The sequence below is a fragment of the Tripterygium wilfordii genome, chromosome 4 (assembly GCF_013401445.1).
Source record: "Tripterygium wilfordii isolate XIE 37 chromosome 4, ASM1340144v1, whole genome shotgun sequence".
Classification (NCBI taxonomy): Eukaryota; Viridiplantae; Streptophyta; class Magnoliopsida; order Celastrales; family Celastraceae; genus Tripterygium; species Tripterygium wilfordii.
This window is the reverse complement of record NC_052235.1, coordinates 13440593-13461612: the sequence shown is the minus strand read 5'-3', so window position 1 is coordinate 13461612 and position 21020 is coordinate 13440593. Positions and strand designations below refer to the sequence as shown.

Here is a 21020-nt window from a genome sequence, read left to right as displayed (position 1 = left end):
AAAATCTTTGAAAAACATAAGCATCCAAACACCTTCAAATGATCATAATCAGGTTCTTTTCCATACAAAATTTGGTATGGACTTTTCTTGTCCAATACTCTTGATGGAAGTCTATTAATCAAATACACAGCTGTCAATACACAATAACTCCAGTACATTTCATCTAATCCAGATTGTAATTTTAAAGCTCTTGCAATATTAAGAATATGTTGGTGTTTTCTTTCTACAACACCATTTTGTTGTGGTGTGTAGGGACAACTTTTCTGATGGATTATTCCTTCTTTCTTGTAAAAATCAACCATATTAAACTCAACCCCATTGTCAGACCTAATGACCTTAATTTTCTTATCAAATTGATTATTAACATAAGAGTTAAAACTCTCAATGTGATTTCTAACTTTAGACTTGTTTTTCATCAGCACTATCCAGGTTGCTCTAGTGTAGTCATCCACAAAGGTTAAAAAATATTTGAAACCATCAATAGATTCCACACTATTGGGACCCCATATATCTAAATGCAAAAGATCAAATGGCTTGCAAGTCTTAGTTGTACTAATCTGAAAAGATTTTCTCTTAATCTTAGATAAACAACAAATGTCACATTCATTACATTTAGTAGATAAATCAAAAGACAACATTTCTGATATCATTCTAGAAGGATGTCCTAATCTAAAATGCCACAAATCTTCATTTCTCCCAAAAGTCGCTGCAGCCCTTGATATTTTGCTTGGCTTTAATTCCTCTAACATGTGATATAGACCTCTAAGCATGACTGTCAGTCTACTCCTCCTCAATGTGATTCTGTCTTGCATATCACATGAGTCATAGGAGTAAATCAGATCATATTTCTTATCCCCAGTAAACTCACTAGTAGATATGAGGTTAAGATTAAAATCCTTAATGTGCAAAACATTTCTAATAAGCAGATCATTTCCTAGTCTAATATCACCCATCCCACTGACTTTATATTTTTTACCATCAGGTAACACAACAAAGTTATCACATAGCTCTATATACTTAATAAAATGTTCTGTTTCACATACCACATGATCAGTAGCACCTGTGTCTAAAATCCAATCAGTTTTCAAAAAAGTTGTAGCACATACAGTAGACACAGAGATGTAATGTAAATTTGTACCTCCAACTGCAGATACTAAGGCATGATTGGAGTTCTCTATTCCTCCTAGATTTGCCTTTAAAAATGCCATCAATTGTTGCCTAAGTTGACCTTCTGATAGTTGCATGACTTTAGAATTTGCAGTTGAGTCAACATGATTAACAGAATGACCCTTTTTGTCACCATAAATAGTAGCCTGCTTTTGCCTTTTGTTCTGTGCATCATAGTCACTAGGAAAACCAACAAGTTTATAGCATTTATCAATCGTATGATTTGTCTTTTTACAATACTTACAAAAGAGTTTCTCCTTGTCTGGATGAGCCCTTTTGGAAGATTTAAAATCTCTTGTGGTGTTCCCAGTTGAATTCCCAACAACTTGCATAACTACTGACTCCTGAGAAGTAATTGTAGCTTGCTTCTTGTTGTTCATACCAGCTTTCATTTCCACTTGTCCTACTTGAGCAACAGCTTTGTCTATGTGAGGAAGTGGATCAGCAAGAAGGATCTGGTTTGTAACATGTTCATAGTTATCGTCCAGTCCCATCAAAAACTGGATCAACTTTTCTTCATTTCTATCTTCAGCATTTTCCTTTCCAACATTGCAAGTGCAATTCCCACACTTGCATGTCCTAATTGGCTTGTACTGATGTAGCTCGTCCCAAATAGTTTTTATTTTTCCAAAATATTCATTCAAACTTGCCCCACTCTGCTTGATGTTAGCTACAGAACGAGACAATTGAAAAATTCTGGCTGGGTTTGCAGTAGAATACCTATTCTTGAGGCCCTTCCATAGATCTGTAGCTGTAAGAGCATCAGCTATGCTTTCAAAAATTTCTTGTGACACTCAATTGGTAATCCACGTTCTCACAAGATTATCACAGAGTATCCAATCTTCATGAGTTGGATCATCTTCTGATGGAATCTGCAAGGATGCATCAACGAACCCCATCTTATTCCTCGCCCTAAGAGCTGTGCGGAAACGATTACTCCAGAGGTGATAATTATCACCCGTGAGAGTCATTGCAATCAGGTTAGACGAGAAATCAGAATGGGACATATAGTAAGGGTTTCTGTAAGGATTTTGAGAGGCTTGATTAAGAGGTTGTGCCATACTGACTGTTTAGGGAAGAAGATTTCTCAGAAAGGGTTTTGAAGAAATTGATTTGTCAGATCAGTGTTTGTAAACGATTCATTCAACCTAGCTTCAATACCATGAAATTAAATGAAGAATCGAACAGAAAATTGTGCAAAGAGCAGGAAGCTTTTCATTGATACAAGGAAACAGGTTACCCAAAAATCTTACAAAGAATAAGGCAGCCGAAGAAGATAAAGGCTTCTTCAGATACAACGTCTATAAAGCCTAATGGCACTAAGACAAGATAGCATAAGATACGACATCGTGCCAAAATCTTTGAATTAAAGACTATTAACAAAGACAAAACGGCATCGTATCCCTATTGAAGATACGGACAAAATAGGCAGCAATAGCTCAGTCTAACATCAATAACAACGTTAATTTAAAAACTCCTAATATATGAGTTTTTTTTGTTTTACCTTAGCACATCTTTAGTTTTGGTAAAAAACGAAAAGAAAATAAAAGAAAATATTGCACTATCATTTCGTGAGAGATTGTACAGTTATGTATATAATTAATGAATCAAATTATATATATATATATATATAACGGGTCATTCCGGTTAGCAGAATTTATAATTTTTTTTGAAAAAATGATCAATTGATCGGTTTTGCAATTGGTTCGATTTCTATGGTTATTTTGGCACCCCTATTTTTTTGCTATTTATGGTGATCTATTTGATTAGGATTTTTCGACGCTTGAAATGATTATGTGTTGTAGTTTGAAAATTTTAATTTTTACAAATTAGTGTAATTTATTGGGTTTTACCAAATGGATATATTTTTTTTATACTTTGGCAACATTTTATTTTGGATTATATTTTTTGAAGCAAAAAAGAAATTTCAAGTGCGCTGCTCCCATATCCCACCACTTATTCACCCTTTACTCCACGATTCTAATCCTAGGTCCGCTTCTGTGTGATGTTAAAAAAAGAAGAAGAAGATGAATGAGAGACTTATACACAAAGATGACCTACAAATTCACATAAGTTTAATCGAATAAAAGATAAATTATATTAACAATTACATGATAATAAAGAAACTATAATTATATGATAATAAAGAGACTATCTATTGAATATTTAGGACCATTTTGTGCATAGTCCATATTAATCGCTAGTTTGATAGAACAATGAAAATAACAAGGTGTATCTTTAAAGGATTGGGGTGATCCAGTAGATTATCCCAGCCATCAGAATGAAAATAATTCATTTTTTAATGTGGTAGTACGATTCACAATGAAAAAACAGCTCATTGGGTCTTCTCTCCGATCGTTTTGACACCCCATATGTTATCATACAAAACCAATCATCGTTAGCGTTGATCATCATCATGGATAACAATGGTGTTGTTTGAGAGTATTATCAATTGTTGTAAAGTGTTGTGTGATGCTGTGAGTTATAAAACTGTGGTGATGTGATGTGAGTTGGAACGCAAAAAACTGTTTGGCGTATCACTTTTAAAACTGTGGTGCGGTGCTGTGAAGTGCGTTTGGCGTATCTAAATTACGGTTATATTAGATGACTAATAATATTAATATAAAATCATTTAACATTTATATTATACATTAATCTAAAATAAAATAATTGACTTAATTTGATTACGTGGGACAATTCAACATATATTATAAGCGTGAGATAAAAAGTTGTGGTACTGTGAGGTGAGGTGCATCTAAATGTAGGGTAAACACACTGCCAAACGCATACAATAATTAACCCATTTTCAAAATGATATGTGTCCATAATTTTAGTATCCATAAATGTCCATAATGTAATTGGCAGAGAAGAAGTGTGGGAGACCATTTTGTATTAGATGATCCCCACACTTTTCATCATGTCACCTAGATTATGGACATCAAAATTATGGACATATAGTGTTTCCGAACCATTTTTTCATTTAAAGCGTTGAATTGAAATGTATGTAATTTTGAAGAAGAAAAAGATACAATAAAGTCATCATCTCTTTAACAAATTGACATTCACACAAAATAAGTCAGCCTCTGCCTCTCTCATCTTTTGAAAATTGCCAAGAACAATAAGATTTGAGGAGGAAAAAGATATTGGGAGAAACAAATTGGATATTGATTTAATTCGACGGTTAAGATAGTCTACTGAACGAGTCCAATGTTTTTTTGACATTGAAACTCTCCCAATCCAAGATAAAACACAAAAAAGTAAATAATGATCCTAGAATGTGATATAGATGTCTAGTTGTCTACATTTTACATGTAGTGTGCGGACGCGGAAGCCGCCAGCACTGTTTGCCATGTCATTAAGTAGTAATTACGGATTGTAATAAATTAAGTACTAATAATAATTTCACTACTATTTAGCACGAAAGTGATAAACCTACAGCCCACGTGCACTCCAGCAGACCCGGCCCTGTAACAATAAATGAGAAAGCCACTTGAGAATTGAGCTTTCTTTCAAGCAATTGAACCATTTGAACGACTGAGCGACTCCCACACGGCCACACTCCCATTATTTTAAAAAAATTTATTAATTATTTTATTCTTACTTTTCCTCTAATGATTTTCTTTAACATCACTTCAATTTTGTACTATATTAATTGTCAAATTTGAACTTGGAACAATTCATTTTGACCAACTCGATCACTCTGAAGTCTTAAATACTCCAGTTAAATATTTTTAAATTTAAGAAATATAAAAAATTTATTTTAAATATTTACAATAACGGAGTCACGTTAGTTAATTATTAATTTACTTTCAGAATCTTTTTTCTAAATTGAGCAGTAGAAGATAAAAAGGTTGTGTTGAAAATCTGACTGACAAATTTTTTTTTTTTAGTGGGAAGTGATGCAAAATGATTGTGATGGTCAAGGAAAAATGATTGTGATGATATCAGGAAAAAATGCTTCTTTGTTTTTTCTTTAAGTACTAATTACTAAACTACTAATAATTGATAATAGGGATGTAAAAAAAATCGATTCAAACCGAATTGACCGTTAAACTGATCATCAATTATTGTCAAATGTATGTTGGTAAATATCGACTGAAAAATCGAAAAAACCAAGGAAATAGACAATAATTGAACAAAATTTATGTGAAAAAACTGCTAAAAATCGACTGACATAAAAATTTAATTAACCAAACATAGAAATTAACCATGGTCAATTATTTAACCCTTGATGATGATGTGAACAATGAAGTAGATTGGATTAGTCAGTGCCATCCAATGACAGAGAGAAAGATGCATTAAAAAAATTGCCACTACAATTAAATGAATTATTAATCTCAATAATTATTAATTAAAATATTGATAGAGAGAGAAAAGTAAGTGAGAGAGAGAGGCATTGGAAATTGTCTGGGTAATGTAGGGGAAGGTGGGGAGCAGGCCCTCAACATCTGGTCTCGGAGAAGCTCAGCAAATCGAAATACACTTCTCCTTTTTCTTTTTCATTTGTCGGCCCTAGTTTCTCGGCGACGTATTTCCCATTTTCCGGCGAACTCGCTGGAGCTCCTATCTCCGGGATTTACGGACTTCGTCTTTGTCTTCACTTTCTCTCTCCTTTTGTTCTGTCCGATTTTCTGTTTGTTTCCCGGGAAAACCGAGGGAAAGTCCCCGATGTTTGGATTCTCTCTCTTCATTGAGCTGATCTGAGCTCAGAAGCTAGCTATCAGTGTCCTCCTTGCCGTTCTGTGATTGGTTTCGGAACTCTAGTATGATGAACTAGGTAAGTTATATATGCTGCTCAGAGTCGCCGAAGAAAGCAATGAAGATGCCGGCCAACTCTGCAGGCGCTGTTTCCACTTCCACCGCTCCCAATCCCGGCGAAGGTCAATTTCTGGTCTTAAAAAGTATTTATTGCATAAAACACGCATATATCTAGACTCTATCTCCCAAAAAGTGTGAATAATGAAAAGTAGAGCATTGTAATATTCGGGAATCAGGTGATAAAACAGTATTGCCTTTTCTTTCTTCGTTAGAAGCTATTTCATCAGAATCTCCTTTATATCTTCTTTTGCATTTTTAGGAACCTCCGCTTTGTTTTAAATAAAGCATACCTTTATTAATTTCGGTCACTACCGGTATTTTCTCGCTAACCAAACAAGAAAGTATGAAAACAGAGAAAGAATAAGGGAGTTTTTAGCGAATGATGTGGTTACATGTCGGCTTGTTGCGGTGGTGCAGGAGGAGGCGGAGAGAAGAAGAGCATAAACCCGGAGCTATGGCAGGCTTGCGCAGGGCCACTGGTGAACATGCCCCCTGCTGGGACCCACGTCGTCTACTTCCCTCAAGGCCACAGCGAGCAGGTTTGTGTCCTTTCCTTTCTCCCATCTTGCATTCTGCTATTGTGCGCCGTCTCTGTTTGTCTGCTTAATCCTGGCACCCTCCTCTGTTTATATTGATACTGTTAACTGTTTTGTTCTTAGAAACTTTTGGCTGATCAGTTGCGGTTCAGTTTTTTCTTTTTAATTTTTTTTTTAATATTTCGTGACTTTTATTCACTTATAACAGGGGCAACAAAGCCATGAACAAAGATTTAATTTTTGGGTTCATTCAGTTTTTTTTTTTTCCCCCCTTTATGAGATATTTTGGGAGCTGATTCAGTAGCATATTGTGCAAATACAAATGAGCCTCAATTATTTTAAAGTTTTCATCCATAGCTATTTTATTCCAATTTCCAACTCTTATTCTGAACCTAAAAGTTTTAGCCATGTGTGGGATAGATCTGTACTATTTCTTTATGGTATCTATCACCTCTGGTTAAGTCTGTGGTTGTTGAGTTGAGAGTGAACTTGGGGATTTCAGGTTGCAGCATCAATGAAAAAGGATGTGGATGCTCAAGTCCCAAGCTATCCAAATCTCCCCTCGAAGCTCCTATGTCTCCTTCACAATGTCACCTTGCATGTATGAAGCTGATTTTTTCATGAATATTATTTTCGTATGCCAAATATGTTCCATCCACTTACATGTGTTCTATTTTCTAGGCTGACCCAGAAACAGACGAAGTGTATGCTCAGATGACCCTTCAACCTGTTCCTTCTGTAAGAAATTAATTTGACAAAAAGAAAATTTTTGTTGTGGGTGAGAACTGAGAAGTGTTCATATGGTTTTACATGACATGATTGACTATATTTTTGGTTGTCCAATTAAATGAAGCAACTTTAAGTAAATAGCAATGATATACCTCATTTCAGTTTCAAGAAATTCGAGTTCCTTTAAAAGAATCTATTGGTCTTTATGCAGTTTGACAAGGATGGTTTATTAAGGTCTGATCTTGCACTCAAGTCAAACAAGCCTCAGCCAGAGTTTTTCTGTAAAACATTGACAGCAAGTGATACAAGCACTCATGGAGGTTTTTCTGTGCCTCGCCGTGCAGCTGAGAAGATCTTTCCTCTTCTTGTAAGCATTGTCGTGTATGCGAAAACCTCTCATGAGTCTGAATTTTTATCTCATTATATAATTACTTTTGTTAGGATTTTTCCATGCAACCACCTGCTCAAGAACTTCTGGCACGGGATTTACATGATAATGTATGGACGTTCCGGCACATCTACCGTGGTAGGTTAATTTTGCAGTCTTGATTTGTCATCACTTGATATCTCATCATTCTTTTGTCTTAAGTCTTAACTTTTATGCTTATTTTAACTCTCCATTATGTTACATTAATCCTATTTACTCTTGATGCAGGACAACCAAAACGTCACTTGCTTACGACTGGATGGAGCCTTTTTGTTAGTGGCAAGAGGCTTTTTGCTGGGGACTCGGTTTTATTTATTAGGTAATGTTAATTTAACTTCTTTGGAATTCTGATTTAGTGCTTGATATCAAAGAAATTTTCTCCTTCCAAATATTCTTGAAAGCCTTTTCGCTCCCAAATTTCAAGGCTTTTAATGTGATTCTTTTTTTTTTGGAGCACAGAATTGCCTGTTTAGTTCTGGTTCTTGGAAGTAGTGTTTTTATCAAGTCTTGAAAGGAAGAAAATTCGGTCTCAAAAGAAAGATATTCATTTGGTTGGCCTCTATCTAAGAGACTTGATTTTGAATGTTGCTTCTGATTTCTGAAACACCCAACGAAACGAAACAACTGTATTATGTTAGGGGAAATATTTTTACTAATGAAATGGGTTTGATTTACTTTCTCAGAAGGTAATTTTTCGCTCTTATTCAAGTAATACAAGTTTCAAAATCAGAGATAAAATATGACCGAACTGGCTGAAATCCTTCTAATAACCTTATGGTTTCTAATGATTGCACAGAGACGAAAAGCATCAGCTCCTCTTGGGCATTAGAAGGGCTAACAGGCAATCCCCCAATCTATCATCATCAGTAATGTCAAGTGATAGTATGCATATAGGGATCCTTGCTGCAGCGGCCCATGCAGCTGCAAGCAATAGCCCCTTCACTGTGTTTTATAATCCTAGGTATGTTACTTCCCTTTATCTTGAAAGTAGGATTATTATTTTTCATTTTTTCATACATTACCCTCTCATTCTATTGTTTAGATAATGAGTCCCAGATTAGTTTATAGTGACTGAACCTAAGAACAATTGTTTTGCAGAGCTAGCCCATCGGAATTTGTTATTCCGTTAGCCAAATACTACAAAGCAGTTTATGGAAACCAAATTTCGCGTGGAATGCGCTTCCGGATGATGTTTGAAACTGAAGAATCAGGAACCAGGAGGTAGTAGTATTTCAGATCTTTGCTTTATTTTGTTTGTCTGTGTCTTTGTGATTGTACCAACAAAGATGGAACTTCTATACTGTACTAGGTCAGTAAGTGCAAATCGAATTGGTGACTCACAATTATTGAGTTCCCTATTTACCAAATCATAGCTCACATGATAAAGGGCTTACCATTGGTGTAGTGAGGATGTTTCTTTATTGCAGCCCAGGCGTCACAAATTTGTTTCCTTCCTAAATGTTGCAACAACTGCAGGAGCTCTGTGAATTGTGTGTGATACCCTTTTTTTTTAACAAAAATTATGTAGATTAACATCAGACATGATTCATATATATAGGGTCTGGTTCCTTACAAATAATCATGAGTAGCGTATGCTTGTTATCCTGGATTTAGAGCAGTTGGTTTGGCTTATTTGTTGAACTTCAAATAATTTAAGTAAAAAGAGAGTCAGTTCTGCAGGTATATGGGAACAATTACAGGCATTAGCGATCTTGATTCTGTAAGATGGAAGAACTCACAGTGGCGTAATTTGCAGGTGGAAATTGTGTCGTTATTGTTCTTAGAAGATAATTATTCTAATAATAGAACAATAACTTCAAATTCTTGAATAGGTTGGTTGGGATGAGTCGACTGCTGGTGAAAGGCGTAATCGAGTTTCTCTCTGGGAGATTGAGCCTGTGACAGCTCCATTTTTCATATGCCCACCTCCATTCTTCGGATCAAAACGTCCAAGGCAGCCAGGAATGCCCGGTACAAAATGTGTTGCTTTGACGTTATTTAGCATTATAATACATTGTGATTGTAAGTTTCCCTTATTATCCTCAAGGGACTGTATTACCTAAGATGTCCCCTTGCTGACATGTTCTTGGATGCTTGCTGCTTTATACCTTTCATTGACTGGCCCATGAAAAAGTTATCCATGATTTTGGAGGCAGTGAGTGGTCATCCTGTTTCAATTATCAGATAAAACAAAAAATTGCAGTTAATGCGGTGGGGCATGGTGGTTGGATAGGTTGTCTCTATTTGTCCTGTATGTGCAGAGCTTGGTCCGTAAAATTTCTCCATGTGGTCTGTCACATGTTTGATCAGTCTATAACTCTTATCACGAAACAAAAAAGAAACAAAAGGAAAGAAAACGTAAATGAAGTGCTGAAGTGATAATTATATTGTTATAAATGGTTCTCACCAATGCGAGTGCTAAATGTGAGTTAAAATCTTTGATATGCTTCTCTCTTGTTCTTCTGGTGCTGTAATACAATATAGCTTAAATGTGGTTTATTTCTTGAAGATTAAAAGAGTTTAGGTTGGACTCTGAGTACCTATTAAATTATCTTTGCAGATGATGATTCTTCTGATCTAGACAACATATTCAAGAGGACCATGCCTTGGATTGGTGATGATATTTACATGAAGGATCCCCAGAGTCTCCCTGGCCTAAGCTTAGTCCAGTGGATGAACATGCAGCAAAATCAATCCCTTGCAAACTCAATGCAGCCCAGTTACATGCATACATTGTCAGGGTCTATTCTGCAAAACCTTCCTCAAGCAGATCTTTCACGCCAATTAGGCTTGGCAGCACCACAAATGTCTCAGCTGAACAACTTTCAGTTCAATGCCCAGAGGCTGCCACAGCAAGCACAGATTCTCGACCAGCTTCCAAATTTGCCAGCCTCTGTCAATCCATTAACCTCCACAATACAACCACATCAGCAGTTGGGTGATATCGCTCAATCAAGGCACAGTTTGATGACTCAAAATGTACCTTCCAATCAAGCTCCAACACAAAATTTGCAGCCTCAGAATGCAGTCCAAACTAATAATATTCTCCCTCATCAGCAATCTATTCAGAACCATCAGCTTCCTAGAAACCTTCCTCAAAACCAACAGCAAAATCAACAAAAACAGCAGATTATGGGTCACAATCAACAGCAAAATCTACTGCAATCGCAATTTCCAGAGCAAGTAAATCAGCTACAAATGTCTGATGGTCAGATTCATCTTCAACTGTTGCAGAAGCTTCAGCAGCAACAGCAGTCACTTTTAGCGCAGCAGTCCGGGCTTCAACAGTCAGCTCAACTTTCCCAATTTCATGATCAGCAGAGGCAACTATTCGATATGTCCCAGAGTTTATCAAGGTCGATTACACCAAACCATACATTGGAAATGCCTCAAGCGACACCAACCTCAATTCCTCAGTCGAATGTCCTCCAGCAGCAGATGACAATGAGCAGCCAAGCTAATTTTCGGTTTTCCCATCCATCTCAGCAACCAAAACTTCAACAGCAGCTGTCTAGCATGCTCCCTGAAATGCCTGGACATGTAGGACTTCCTCCGACCTCAACCTCCAACCTGCTTTCTAATGCTGGAGGTAATATATTAAATGGAGCTTTGGTAGGTAGGCAGTCGGGAATTACTGATGACGTTCCATCATCTTCCACTTCCCCTTCTACAAACAATTGCTTAAATTCTATCCAGCGAATGATGAACAGCCGTCCCCCTCGTGGCACATCATTGGGGGAAGACATGGCTCAATCTGCTGCAACAATTTTGAGTCCTGGTTCCTTGGAAACTATGTCATCCAATACCAATTTAGTTAAAGATCTATCGCAGAAAACTGATATTAAGCCCTCATTGAACATCTCCACGAGTCAAAGCCAAGGATTGTTTACCCAACAAGCATACCTAAATGGTGCCGCTCCCCCTACAGATTATTTGGACACATCATCTTCGACAACTTCAGTTTGCCTTTCTCAGAATGATGCCCATGCACAGCAGAACAACTTATTCGCTTACAATACACAATCAATTTTGGTAAGGGACACAAGTCAAGATGGCGAAGTTCAGGATGATCCAAGAAATATCATTTCTTATGGTACTGACATTGATGGCCAGTTTGGGGTGCCCATCATTCCTGATACTTCACTAACAAAGGGCGTGGTCAGGATGGGGAAAGAGTTCTCAAAAAATCTTTCTTCAGGAGGGGGTATTTCCAACTATGAAAATTCAGAAGATCCTCAGAAGGACCTCTCATCCTCAATGGTTTCCCAATCATTTGGAGTTCCAGATATGGCATTTAATACGATTGATTCCGCAATAAATGACACCAGCTTCTTGAAAAGAGGCTCATGGGCACCAGCCCAACAATTTCAGCGATTGCGTACTTATACCAAGGTATAGTGTTTCATATGAATGTCACATTTTTTTCTTTCATTGTTTACAACTGAAGATTGAAAGTTATCCATCACCTTTCTGAAGGTGTACAAACGTGGAGCTGTTGGAAGATCAATTGATATTGCCAGTTACTCGGGTTATGACGACCTTAAACAGGATCTGGCTCGTAGGTTTGGTATAGAGGGACAGTTGGAAGATCGACAGAGGATAGGCTGGAAACTTGTGTATGTGGATCATGAGAATGATGTTTTGCTAGTTGGGGATGATCCTTGGGAGTAAGTCCTTGAATTCCTTCTTATTATATTTATATAGACTTTGATGTTCTTTCTCATCCAATGTACTTTAGGCTAGGCTTAGTGTGTGGTTAAACTTTTTTGGACTAAAACCAGTTAATGTTTTTTTTTTTTTGGTCTTATGTAGGATGTCCTGCATGAGTTTTTGAAGCATAACTTTTCTAGTTATATCCCTGACTCATTTACTGAGACTAACCAATTTCCTTTTAGAAGTGTTATTTACTTTTGAATAGTTCTATGCATCTTTTTATCAAAATGGGTCTTTGACATCTGTATGATGCTTTACACGCCTCAGAATATGAATAGTACGGTTTAATGAACATGAAACTTTTGCAAGGAATGGAGTGCCCAATTCTTTAAATAGATAAATGCTCAAGTTGACTAAGCTAATGAAAAAATTACTTTACACTACAGCATCATAAGCTAATATGTATTATACTTCCCCTATGTTGAACCATGTACTCATTTTCAATTTATCGGGTCTTCCGAACTGTTAAATCTATATAATTATGATTTCTAATTATTTTACGATTTTTCAGTAATTGTACGTATAAGCTTGTGATCCGTCTCCTTATTGTTTTGGTTTGCTGTAATCTAGGGAGTTTGTGAACTGTGTACACTGCATCAAAATCTTGTCTCCACAAGAAGTTCAGCAGATGAGCTTGGATGGTGGTTTTGGAACTTCTGTTCTTCCAAATCAAGCGTGTAGCAGCTCTGATAATGTGAATGCCTAAAGTACTAAACCACGAAAATAACTGCTATTCTTCAGAGCATGTATTATTTGTAGGATTATATGCATAGATATCTGGATAGCATATACATATATATATATATGTATATTTTAAATTTGTTTCAGTGGCTCTGCTGACTTCAAAAGGAGCAAGCAAGGCAAGAAGTGATCCTATGGCAAATATGGCATCAGAGCCCTTCTGTTAACTTTTAGCTCTGCTCCAAATAAGAGGCATACATGTAAGAAGTGGGCAAAATGAGGGACGAATTATCTCCAGATAAGTTGATGGTTATTGATCCGAGTTTGAAAGAGTAATATATGTCTCTTTTTCTTTTTAAGTTTTGTTAGAGATTAGACGGCTAGTTTGTTGAAGGTCATTGTAGAAAGCTGTAGGAAGTTTATAGGTGCACCGTTTAGTCATTAAGCTTTTGAATCAAAATTTCCTGAACCAGTCAAGTCAGCTTTTTCTTAGATATAATAGTTGTCCTGCCTCCTTATTGCCTGCCTCCTTATTGTTCCATGGAGCAAAATTGACAGTTTTAAGGGTTTATGATGCAGGCCACACTCCTGCACATTCAAGCAAAATCCATCTGAGATATTTGAAGTAATACTTGACAATAGAAACACAACAGTATCTCACGTGCTATTAGAGGAGCTTCAGATTTGCTCAAGTTAGCAACAATACCTTTGAGAGGCCAACCTAAGGGAGTGACATGGGGCTTTCTCTGCAGCTTGACGACTGCAGGGGAAAATATAAAAATCCGTATACGATCGATAAGCAAATGATTGAAACGATAGATATCCAATTCTTCAAACATTTGGAATTCTATAGTTATTATCTTCCCAAGTAGGATTCAAGCAACTTCAAGTGAGATTCCCTCACTTGTTCCTTCGAGTTGATCAAGGAGGTTATGTTGAGCCTTTGCCATGAAAAAAAAAACTCAAATTGGCTCTTTAAGCACGGGAATTGTTGAGCAGAAGAACCCTATCATGATTGTGCCCTCGAGCTACCCTTTTGTAATATTCTCCTTCGATTCAAAAAAGAATTTGACACCAAGCTTGAGAAGGATTAATATGATTACGATTGTGTTGGTCAAAGACGTTGGTTTTAGTTTTCCATGGAAATTTTCTGTTACTAGTTTTTTTCTTTTTCTTTCGCTTGGCATCGTAGGGGAAGAAGAAAATGAGTAGCAAAACGAATGGGTTTATCAGGGAGAAGAGCAATTTAAAATCATCTAACACAGTAAAAAGAACAAGGAAAATCAATTTTCTTCTCTGTTCCGGTTTCCGCTTTGGTTCACCACCGATCTACTCCCTTCTTTCTCGATTCGCGGCTCATGGTCGTTCGACGGCGACAGACGGTTTTGGTACCGGTGAGACAGAGCTTCCATAGGTGATTGTGATTTGTGGGTTTATGTCATGGAGCTAACTATGCAATAGAAAACCGTTTTACTAGTAATAGGATTGCCCAATCTTATAACACTTCACCACACTTGAGCGCTTCCGTCACCACACTAGGTTGAGCGCTTCCGCGAGCCGACGTGAGAGGCTTTCATCCGGCTAGCACCCTCAACAGGGTACGAGGTCAACAGGTAGCCCTTTACGAGGCCCGACCCACGTAACGTGGCCCAAGTGTGGTTTGGCTTCGATACCAATTGTCATCGGCCTAACTATGCATTAGAAAACCGACTTATTAGTGATAAGATTACCCAATCTTATAAAGCTCTCCACTTCATCACACTTGAGCGCTATGGAATATATAACCGTTTAGGAGTAATGGACGGTTGATGTGTTATGAGGAGGATGGACGGTAGAGATATGGTGGATGTAGTAAAATTGATTTATTTTATTTATTAACATATAAAATTACACATAATCACTTTTTAAACAAAAAAACATTAAATATTGCCTGATGACACATCATCTGAACCCTAATCGTCTCAGACAGTCGCGTCGTCATCTTTTTCAGCTTGAACTCGCACTATTCCGCACACTCTTCGAGCAAGTCCTGATTCGATGATCTTCCCCATCGTATGAACAACAAGTACAAATAATTTGAAGTAAGTTTTTCTTTTGTAGAATTTTAATTTCTTGTATACAATTATTCCTCTGAGTCACAGTGTTTACCTAAAACTTTTTTAGGTTTATGAATACGTCTCTAATTTATTTTTTTTTTCTGAATTTTTGACTGTTTAATCCATCTGTTTTGGGAGTTAAATTTCAGGGCTTTGTTCATATTGCTCTGATATATGATGAAGAGAATGATAGCTCTAGGGTTTGAGGGTTCAGCCAACAAGATTGGTGTTGGTGTTGTTACCTTAGACGGCACTATTTTGTCAAACCCACGTCACACATATATTTCCCCACCCGGCCATGGATTTCTTCCTCGAGAAACCGCTCAACACCATCTTCAGCATGTCATTCCTCTGATTAAGTCTGCTCTAGAAGCTGCACAGATAACCCCAGATGAAGTTGATTGCCTTTGTTACACCAAGGGCCCTGGCATGGGAGCGCCGCTCCAGGTATCTGCTATTGTTGTTAGGATTCTTTCCCAGTTGTGGAAGAAGCCGATTGTTGCTGTGAATCACTGTGTTGCGCATATTGAGATGGGAAGGATTGTGACTGGGGCTGATGACCCAGTTGTGTTGTATGTAAGTGGTGGGAATACACAGGTGATTGCATATAGTGAAGGAAGATATCGTATCTTTGGGGAGACTATTGATATTGCTGTTGGGAATTGCTTGGATCGGTTTGCTAGAGTCTTGACACTCTCCAATGATCCCAGCCCTGGATACAACATTGAGCAGGTATGTCAATTTGAGCAAGTTTTACTGCTTTATTTGATTCAATGTTAAATATGATATACAATTGAAAGTTTCCATTAGTGGCTTTCTCTCTCCCTACCCTCCCTTCCCTTTTCCCCCATCACCTTTCTAGACATCGTATAGAGTTTACTTAGTGTGATTTTTCATTGTTGTTCTGTTGGACAAAAACAATTTTATTCCCATTTTTAATTCTTGAAGAGTACTGAAATGAATGGATCCTATTTGTATTTTGGTTTATGCTTTTCTGAATAGTTTTCTGCAACAGTTACATAATTATAATGAATTAAATCGAATATGTTCTGTCTTAATACAGTATCTATTTTTCTGATTTCCTTTTATTCCCCACCTTAGTGCATCACTTATACACATAGGAGGTCTTTTAACATATTCTTAAGTGTTTCAATATTGTTGGAGTGTTTCAAAAATCAAATGTCTTTTCTAACATTACTAAATAGCTTGTTTCAAGATGCATTATATTGGTACTTGAAAGGGCTTTGTCTTTTACGATTTGCTTTTCTTACATATCCATTAGATGTCCACAGTGGTGGAGTTGTAGTGACGCAACCTAGAAGGCACGTGTTTAGTTCTTGGAAAGAGCCTCTCTACATATTATATGGGAGTAAAATCTACCTACATCCTGCTTGTCCTCTATCTCGCCCACTGCGGGAGGCTTGCGCACGAAAGTTGTTTCCCTATCCATTAGAAGTCCATATTTGTTCGGATAGTTTGTGGAACCCATATAATTTGGAACTCTGTGGTTTAAAATGGTTGCTTGTTGCTGTTTTAGCCTGATTTTGTGGTTTATTATTTTTTGGCACTTCTAATTTATTTTTTTATGTGTGCTCTGCAGTAAAGAGCTCACTTATGGATTTAATAGGAAAGCCCTACTGCCAAAATATGCCACTTTAGTCAATATCCCTTTTCTGGGGTTGCTGGAAAGCAATATTTCTGTGCATCATTGCAAAAATTCGCTAAATTATGTATGGCTAATGGTTCATTGATCGATGGTGGTTGTTGTTCCTGCTATTCACAGTATTCTTCGCTTTTTCCTAATTCCGAGTAATTGACATAGAGATTGGTTCATATAAATTTTAAGGTTAATGTTGCCAGGATATAATTTTCGTCTTCTTTGGGTTAGTCTTTTAATGCAATATTTGTCATGTAGATATGAGTTTCTATAGTTGGCACATAAGGAAAAAGTTCTCATTGATAAAACATCTCACCCAATAGATGTTAGGCATGAGATGAAATATATCTTAGAGTGTTGAGAATGTGGATAATCTGAACTCTAGATATATTTCTATTTTTTATTATAAAAATAAGAAAATTTAGAGAAAGGATTCTTCACAGTGATAACAACAACCATCCCCAGACCACCAACGACACTTAACCTGAAGTTGCAAATGGGGATCCGAACTCTAGACCTCCAAAGTTTTACTGCTGCTTCAACGTCCTCTTCCCTTACCAATGGCCTACCCCTGTTTTGTTTCAAATGTCCTTTACATATACATATTTGGTTGTATTTATACTCGTCTTTAACATCCATATATGGAAATTAGATTTGTCACCTGAATATTTGCAGTTATGCACAATATACTCCGTAATTTCTATATAATGTCATCTAATATCATCCTTGTTTTTTGATCCATATGCTCTAGCAGCTTTATACAAATTCAATGATTGGCAAAGCTCTGGAAACTACTTCACCTTTGAATGGTCTCTATTAAGACTTACAATGAAATAAGTCAGATCAAGTTTCCCTAGTAGTGGTTGGATGATTTTAGTTGTTGCCTGTTGGTGCGTATTTTGATGTCCAAATTGTGAACAAGAAAACCATTTGGTAGATAGATGTTTCTGGCTTTAAAACTAGTCTAAAGTCTAAACTACGTGTGCAAAGTGAAAAGACGTGACTATGACTTACGTTCAGATGGAATTTGTTGCATGTGATGTTAAGATTTTCCGCATCTTCAATAATTATGAAAATTTACAAAAGGTTTTCCAATGTTTTTTTTCTTTCAATAATGTTAATATATGAGAAAGGGCAGCTGAAGAATTTTGATGACTTCAGATAATTTCTTGCAAGGTAGTCTAGAAATTGTTGAACTGAGTGTTTGGCAGTGACAGTTCATTCAAGTGCTTTGGAAGAGCTTTCCGTTAAGTGCATAATCCTTTTTGTGCATTTTTAGTTCATAATATGGTTTAAGGGCTATTGATTAAGGGTCTTTCTAAAGCTAATCATATGAAGGCATAAGTCGTTGTTACCTAAGCTGACACATAAGTGTCTTCTTGCTTTTACTTGATGTATGTTCTGCTTCCCCAGCTTGCTAAGAAAGGGCAACAGTTTATTGATCTCCCTTATGTCGTAAAAGGGATGGATGTTTCATTCAGTGGGTTATTGAGTTATATTGAAGCCACTGCTATCGAGAGGCTTCAAAATAATGAATGTACACCTGCAGACTTGTGCTACTCTCTACAGGTAAGTTGCACTTGGACACTTGATCTCAGATTTGCTCGTTTTGAATAGTAAAAAAACTGTAATTTTAATACGAATGTTCTTCCTATGCCAACCGGTTCTTATTTGTAGGTAAAATCACTCTTTGATTCTATGATAAATTATAATATGTTGTAGGAAACTGTTTTTGCAATGCTTGTGGAGATTACAGAACGGGCAATGGCCCATTGCGACATGAAAGACGTTCTTATTGTTGGTGGTGTGGGTTGCAATGAGCGTTTGCAAGAGATGATGAGAGTAATGTGTTCTGAGCGAGGTGGAAGGTTGTTTGCTACGGATGACAGGTACTGCATTGATAATGGAGCAATGATTGCATATACCGGTATTCTTGCTTTTGCCCATGGCTCCTCAACTCCGCTAGAGGAATCTACGTTCACCCAACGTTTCCGGACTGATGAAGTAGAAGCAATCTGGAGAGAAAAAAAATGAGTCAACTATTATGAATGGTGTAGTTGAAGATCACATCTAGATAAAGCGTAGCTGTAGACATCTTTTTATTTTTGCGATTCCTTCTTTTTGTTTAAAACTTTATGTGGATTAATTTGAGTTATTCATATGTATTGGGTTTGGTTCCTTACAAATAATCATGATTAGCGTATGATTGTTTTGCTGGATTTAGAGCAGTTGGTTTGGTGTGTTTGTTGAGCTTCAAATAATTTAAGTAAAAAGAGATTCAACTCTGCAGGTATATGGGAACAATTACAGGTATTAGCGATCATGATCCTATCAGATGGAAGAACTCACAACGGCGTAATTTGCAGGTAGAAATTGTGTCATTATTGTTGTTAGAAGATAAACTATTCTAATAATAGACTAATAACTTCACATTCTTGAATAGGTTGGTTGGGATGAGTCGGCCGCTTCTCTCTGGGAGATTGAGCCTGTGACAGCTCCATTTTTCATATGCCAACCTCCATTCTTCAGATCAAAACGTCCAAAGCGGCCAGGAATGCCAGGTACAAAATATATAGTCTGCATAACTCTATATATCACAAAATAAAGAAGAACCTAAAGGAAAGAAAACAGAAGAAAATGTAAATGAAGTGCTGAAGTGATAATTATAATGTTATAAATGATTGTCTCACAAAAGCCGGTGCTAAAAGTGATAGTTAAAATCTTTGATATGCTTCTCTCTTGTGTTGTAATACAATAGCTTAATTGTGGTTTATCTCTTGACGATTAAGAGTCTAGATTGGATTCTGAGTAGCTATTAAATTATTTTTGCAAGTAATGATTCTTCTGATCTAGACAACATAGAGGAGTAGAGGACCATGCCTTGGATTGGTGATGACAGTTAGATGAAGGATCCTCAGTCTTCCTGGCCTAAGCTTAGTTTTGTGGATGAACATGCAGCAAAACCGATCCCTTGCAAACTCAATGCAGCCCAGATACATGCGTTATGCGTACCTTATCTGGGTCTATTCTGTAAAACCTTCCTCGAGCAGATCTTTCACACCAATTACGCTTTGTAGCACCAGAAATTCTCAGCTGAACTACTTACAGTTCAATGCCCAGATGTTGCCAGTGCCACAGCAATCACTGCTATTCGACCAGCTTCCAAACTTGCCATCTTCTGTCAACCCATTAACCTCCATAATACAACCACAGCAGCAGTTGGGACTCGGGGTGATCGCGTGATATCGTTCAATCAAGGCTAAGTTTGACGACTCAAAATGTGCCTTCCAATCAAGCTCCAGCACAAAATTTGCAGCCTCAGAATGCAGTCCCAACTAATTATATTCTCCCTCACCAGCAATCAATTCAGTAGCAACAGTTGCCATGGCAAGTAAATTAGCTACAAATGTCTGACGGTCGGATTTCACTTCAACGGTTGCAGAAGCTTCAGCAACAACAGCAGTCACTTTTAGTGCAGCAGTCCATGCACCAACAGTCCACTCAAATTTTCAAAAGAAATTTTGTTACAATATCATCATCAAAAATTTCAAAATGAAACTATTTGAGGACTCGGGTTTATTTTGTCTTATTTTGAAACATTGGGTGACAACTTTACAACAAAATTTCTTTGGATGGTTAGTCCGTAACAAGCTTTATCTTTCGGTGTTGACAAATATATTTGACCCAAAGAAAGAATAATTAATTTAAATTTTTACAAAACTAACTATTTTGCACTGCGAATCGGATCCAACTTTTTATTTAGAACAAATGAGACTATTTGGGGACTCGGGTCTATCTTGTCTCATTTTGAAATATTGGATAATGACTTTAAAACAAAATTTCTTTGGGTTACTAATCTTTAACAAACCCTATCTTTTGGTGTTGACAAGTATAATTACCTCAAAGAAAAAAAAATTAATTTAATTTTTTACAAAACCAACAATTTTGCATTGTGAATCGGATCCAACCTTTTATTTAGAACAAAAATTTCCGTAAATAAGTGTTGAAATCAAGAGTTTAATCTAAGAGTTTATAATATTAGTGTTAGGTGTGGAGTCCAGGATTGTTCTCCAAACATTTGCCAACACCCCCACCAACCAATTGACAATCATACACGGTTTAAATTGGAGCAAACATGCTCTAAATTTTTTTTTTTGGAAGCAAACACCATATTGAAAAGGCAATGCTTATTGATT

The 21020-nt window shown here is 36.8% G+C and overlaps 3 protein-coding genes across 4 annotated transcripts; all 3 read left to right on the top strand.

Moving 5' to 3' along the window:
* The first annotated feature begins 5554 nt into the window (after positions 1 to 5554).
* LOC119996654 (auxin response factor 19-like) lies at positions 5555 to 13430 on the top strand. The gene is made up of 14 exons (XM_038843368.1): positions 5555 to 6047; positions 6403 to 6524; positions 7024 to 7122; positions 7203 to 7259; positions 7462 to 7617; positions 7692 to 7776; positions 7906 to 7996; positions 8474 to 8638; positions 8776 to 8898; positions 9358 to 9433; positions 9510 to 9648; positions 10238 to 12069; positions 12154 to 12344; positions 12961 to 13430. The coding sequence occupies exons 1-14, from the start codon at positions 5984 to 5986 to the stop codon at positions 13094 to 13096; spliced, it is 3336 nt and encodes a 1111-aa protein (XP_038699296.1). The 5' UTR covers positions 5555 to 5983; the 3' UTR covers positions 13097 to 13430.
* A 1567-nt stretch (positions 13431 to 14997) lies between these two features.
* On the top strand, positions 14998 to 19027 carry LOC119997285 (probable tRNA N6-adenosine threonylcarbamoyltransferase). 2 transcript variants are annotated; one of them, XM_038844192.1, is made up of 4 exons: positions 14998 to 15152; positions 15317 to 15899; positions 18238 to 18393; positions 18547 to 19027. In XM_038844192.1, exons 2-4 carry the CDS (start codon positions 15342 to 15344, stop codon positions 18856 to 18858), a joined length of 1026 nt encoding a protein of 341 aa, XP_038700120.1. In that variant the 5' UTR covers positions 14998 to 15152; positions 15317 to 15341; the 3' UTR covers positions 18859 to 19027. The 2 variants fall into 2 exon arrangements, with proteins under 2 accessions (XP_038700120.1, XP_038700121.1); XM_038844193.1 differs by having other exon boundaries at positions 15004 to 15152; positions 15306 to 15899.
* A 21-nt stretch (positions 19028 to 19048) lies between these two features.
* Positions 19049 to 20474, top strand: LOC119997287 (auxin response factor 16-like). Its single transcript, XM_038844194.1, has 3 exons — positions 19049 to 19190; positions 19268 to 19385; positions 19783 to 20474. The coding sequence occupies exons 1-3, from the start codon at positions 19119 to 19121 to the stop codon at positions 19899 to 19901; spliced, it is 309 nt and encodes a 102-aa protein (XP_038700122.1). The 5' UTR covers positions 19049 to 19118; the 3' UTR covers positions 19902 to 20474.
* Positions 20475 to 21020: the final 546 nt, after the last annotated feature.

What these genes read in the sequence shown, in the direction of transcription:
- LOC119996654 (XM_038843368.1), top strand. Translation starts at nt 5,984, where the DNA reads ATGAAGATGCCGGCCAACTCTGCAGGCGCTGTTTCCACTTCCACCGCT. An exon ending in CCCTTCAACCTGTTCCTTCT is followed by an intron (nt 7,260 to 7,461) that starts GTAAGAAATTAA and finishes GTCTTTATGCAG; the next exon opens with TTTGACAAGGATGGTTTATT. An exon ending in GACTCGGTTTTATTTATTAG is followed by an intron (nt 7,997 to 8,473) that starts GTAATGTTAATT and finishes ATGATTGCACAG; the next exon opens with AGACGAAAAGCATCAGCTCC.
- LOC119997285 (XM_038844192.1), top strand. Translation starts at nt 15,342, where the DNA reads ATGATGAAGAGAATGATAGCTCTAGGGTTTGAGGGTTCAGCCAACAAG. An exon ending in CTGGATACAACATTGAGCAG is followed by an intron (nt 15,900 to 18,237) that starts GTATGTCAATTT and finishes CTGCTTCCCCAG; the next exon opens with CTTGCTAAGAAAGGGCAACA. An exon ending in ACTTGTGCTACTCTCTACAG is followed by an intron (nt 18,394 to 18,546) that starts GTAAGTTGCACT and finishes AATATGTTGTAG; the next exon opens with GAAACTGTTTTTGCAATGCT.
- LOC119997287 (XM_038844194.1), top strand. Translation starts at nt 19,119, where the DNA reads ATGGGAACAATTACAGGTATTAGCGATCATGATCCTATCAGATGGAAG. An exon ending in CACAACGGCGTAATTTGCAG is followed by an intron (nt 19,191 to 19,267) that starts GTAGAAATTGTG and finishes ATTCTTGAATAG; the next exon opens with GTTGGTTGGGATGAGTCGGC. An exon ending in AAAGCGGCCAGGAATGCCAG is followed by an intron (nt 19,386 to 19,782) that starts GTACAAAATATA and finishes ATGAACATGCAG; the next exon opens with CAAAACCGATCCCTTGCAAA.